Raw genomic sequence first — 3,328 nt, forward strand, 5'->3', positions numbered from 1 at the left:
ACATGATTTTAGACTTTTCATAATTGAAAATGGATTATAATAGATTTTATTGTAATCAATAGCCTTAATTTTAGCACCAATTATTTCATTATGTAATTAAATTATATCTATTTTACAACTAAGTTTAATTAATTACAAAGAAATTAAATTATGATTAAATATAATTACAATATTCATAAGGCATCATAATCAATCATAAGCTAATATAACCACCATTATTTGTGTTTAATTAATTACTTACTTAATGTCGAAAACATGTTGATGTTACTAATAAGATCTTTATTATCTAAAAATAGTGAAAGCTCTGTTGTTATCTGAATTTGGATGTGGCTTCTGCGCTAAACTAATTTTGCTTTTTTTCTGCGCGCGCTAGCTCTCTCCGCCTGCTGCAGGCCGCCTCACCTCTCGGCGCCCAGCGCCCTTCAGATCGTGCTTCGCTCTGCCGCTCCAATGGAGGGCATTGGGGACCCTGATCCCCCATCAACACCACCAGAGGTGATTGCATTTCGAGCTATGATAGCTTCAGGCCCAAAGCGCCCCCCTTCGGTTTCTCAGCAGAAATTCGTTAAAAAGCTGGACTCGATCCCATCTGTAGCGTTACCTGAAGAAGAAACCTGTAAAGCCGCGCTGAACCTTGCGGAGAGAGGCCTGATAGGCCAGTTCACAGGCCTCTGGCCATCTCCTAAGTCAGTGGAGGATTGGATTCAAAGGAACTGGAAGCCTCTGATCAAAGAAGAAGTTAAAAGCTACTTCGTAGGTAAGGGTTTCTTCGTGTTTGTTTTTGAAAACCCTGATGACAAAGGTCTGATATTTAGAAACAGACCGTATTTCATGGGGCCTCAGGGCCTTTATTTGAACAAATGGTCCCCGGATTTCGACCCCACCCAGGACATTCCTTCAGCTGTTCCGGTCTGAGTCAGACTCCCTCATTTGCCTCTGCACTGCTGGAACCAAAAATCCCTTCAAATCATAGGTAACGCCCTGGGAAAATATATAGATCAGGCAGCGAGAAAAGACCAGTATTCATGTGCCCGTATCTATGTAGAAGTGGATTTAGAGGAGGGGCTACCGGAAGCCATCAAACTTACTGTAGCTGGGTGGACGCATGTCCAGGAGTTGGACTATGAACAGTTACCTTTCAAATGCAGACATTGCCATAGTCACGGTCACTTCGCAAAGAATTGCAAGAAGAGAGCAGAGGAGCAAGCAGATAAACAGAATGGGGAACAATGGAGTCTGGTCCAGAAGAACGCACCCTCAAAAAAAAAAGGAACCGGCAAAGGCACCAAGGAAGGAGACCCTAGCAACAGCAAAGCAAACCAGGGAACAAAAGTAAACCCAAAAGGGGCAGAGAAGGCCCAGAGTTCTCAAGATACCCCAGCCCAAGTGAATGAAGAACAGGTGGATATTCCTCCACCAAATAAGGAGATAGGGGAAGCAATCCAAAGTGAGGCCAATCAGGGCAGCCCATCCAACCCCTCATATGCAGAGATAGCAAGGAAAAAACCAGTCGAAAGCTTCGGCTCCTCAGAAGATGAAACCTACGAGCGCCATCTGAAAAAAGCAGGAAGGAAATCCCGTAAAGAAAAAAGGGAGGAGGAGGCAGAAAGACTTAAAACACAAGGAAGCCAAGCCACAATAGAAATGTCTATTGGGCGAAACACCAGACCAAGGCCCTCCAAGGGAGGGCTCAACACCCCCTCAAGTAAATAATGAATCTCGTCTCTTGGAACTGTAGAGGATTGGGGAATCCCTCTAAAATAGAAGCAGTCAAGGATCTTATGAAAGCGGAGCCCTCAGACATCCTCATGCTCCAAGAGACCAAAATAGAAGGACATGCCCTTCTAGAGATCAGCAGCACAAAGTGGAATAAAAGAGCAGGTAAAGCGGTCAGCTCAAGGGGTACCTCTGGAGGGCTGGCAACACTCTGGAACGATGACCTCCTTCAGCTGAACAACCACAAGGAAACCCAGCACTGGATCCAAACTGAACTGATGCACAAAACAAGTAAGCTGTCTATTAACCTTTTCAATCTTTATGTTCCTGTTTCTTATAATGAAAAGAGAGAATGCTGGAACTCCCTCTCAGCATTTCTAGAGCAGACCTCCCCTTGCAACATTATTATAGCAGGGGACCTTAACATCGTTATGAAAGCAAAAGAAAAGAGGGGAGGGGCAAGTAACAGAGACCCCATGCTAGATGAAGTGGAGGAACTCTTCCAGCGATGGGACTTGCTGGACTTCAACCCCATTAGAGGCCTTTACACCTGGTCCAATAATAGAGCAGGAGAGGATCACATCTCAGCTTGATTAGACAGATTCATGGTACAAAGCTCCATATTGATGAACAAGAAGATTATAACTACTAAAATTCTGCCTAAGCTAGCTTCTGACCATAAACCCATCCAGCTCCTCCTGAAGGATGAAGAAGACCTAGGGCCCATACCTTTCCGATTCAGCCCCTTATGGACCGAGAAGGAAGGTTATACAGAGACAGTAAAGGCAGCCTGGGACAAAACTTTTACGGGATCCCCTAGTTATGTCTGGGAGCAAAAGCTAAAAGCAACAAAATTTGCGCTGAAGAACTGGATTAAGAAACCTGGATCCACTCCTACCGAGCAAAGAAAGGAATCAGTTTATGCTCTGCAGACTTTGCAAACAGAGATGGAAAACAAAGACATTACATCAGAGCTGTTGGAGAAGGAAACGAAAGCCCAACGCTCTGCACACCAAACCTTCAGAAAAGAGGAAGAATACTGGCGATTAAAATCCAGGAGCTTGTGGCTGAAGGCTGGAGATCGCAATACATCCTTCTTCCATCGTCAATACAGAGCGAGGCTAATCAGGAACCATATAGCAAAGATCAAAACGCCAGAGGGCACCACCTGCAAAGATTATAATCAGATCAAAGAAGCTGCAGAAACCTACTTCAGGAATCTTTATAGGACTGAAAATCACAACAATATCGAAGAAGCCGATGACTTCACAGCTAACATCCCCACTCTTATTAGCGATGAAGAGAACGCAGCCCTCTGCAGGCCAACCACAGAGGAGGAAATTTTTAAAAGTCATCTGGTCCATGGACGCAGATAAGGCTCCTGGGCCTGATGGATTTACAATCCATTTCTACAAAACGTGCTGGCACATTATAAAAGCAGATCTTTGCAAGATGATACATTGGTTTATGAGGAAAGCCAAGGTGGGTGGAGGAACAAACTCCACATATCTCACCCTGATCCCCAAAGACACCAACCCAGAGACTTTCGCAAGGTATAGGCCGATATCACTGTGCAACGCCTCTTATAAAATCCTGGCAAAACTAATTGCTG

At 44.4% G+C, this 3,328-nt stretch overlaps 1 protein-coding gene across 1 annotated transcript; it reads left to right on the plus strand.

Annotated features, from left to right (window-relative positions):
• The first annotated feature begins 2,342 nt into the window (after positions 1 to 2,342).
• On the plus strand, positions 2,343 to 3,092 carry LOC149209398 (uncharacterized). Its single transcript, XM_089398612.1, has one exon. The coding sequence runs from the start codon at positions 2,343 to 2,345 to the stop codon at positions 3,090 to 3,092; it is 750 nt and encodes a 249-aa protein (XP_089254738.1).
• Positions 3,093 to 3,328: the final 236 nt, after the last annotated feature.

Source organism: Pinus tabuliformis, chromosome 1_2 (genome assembly GCF_031772625.1).
Source record: "Pinus tabuliformis cultivar Carrire ecotype Pingquan chromosome 1_2, CPIR1, whole genome shotgun sequence".
NCBI lineage: Eukaryota > Viridiplantae > Streptophyta > Pinopsida > Pinales > Pinaceae > Pinus > Pinus tabuliformis.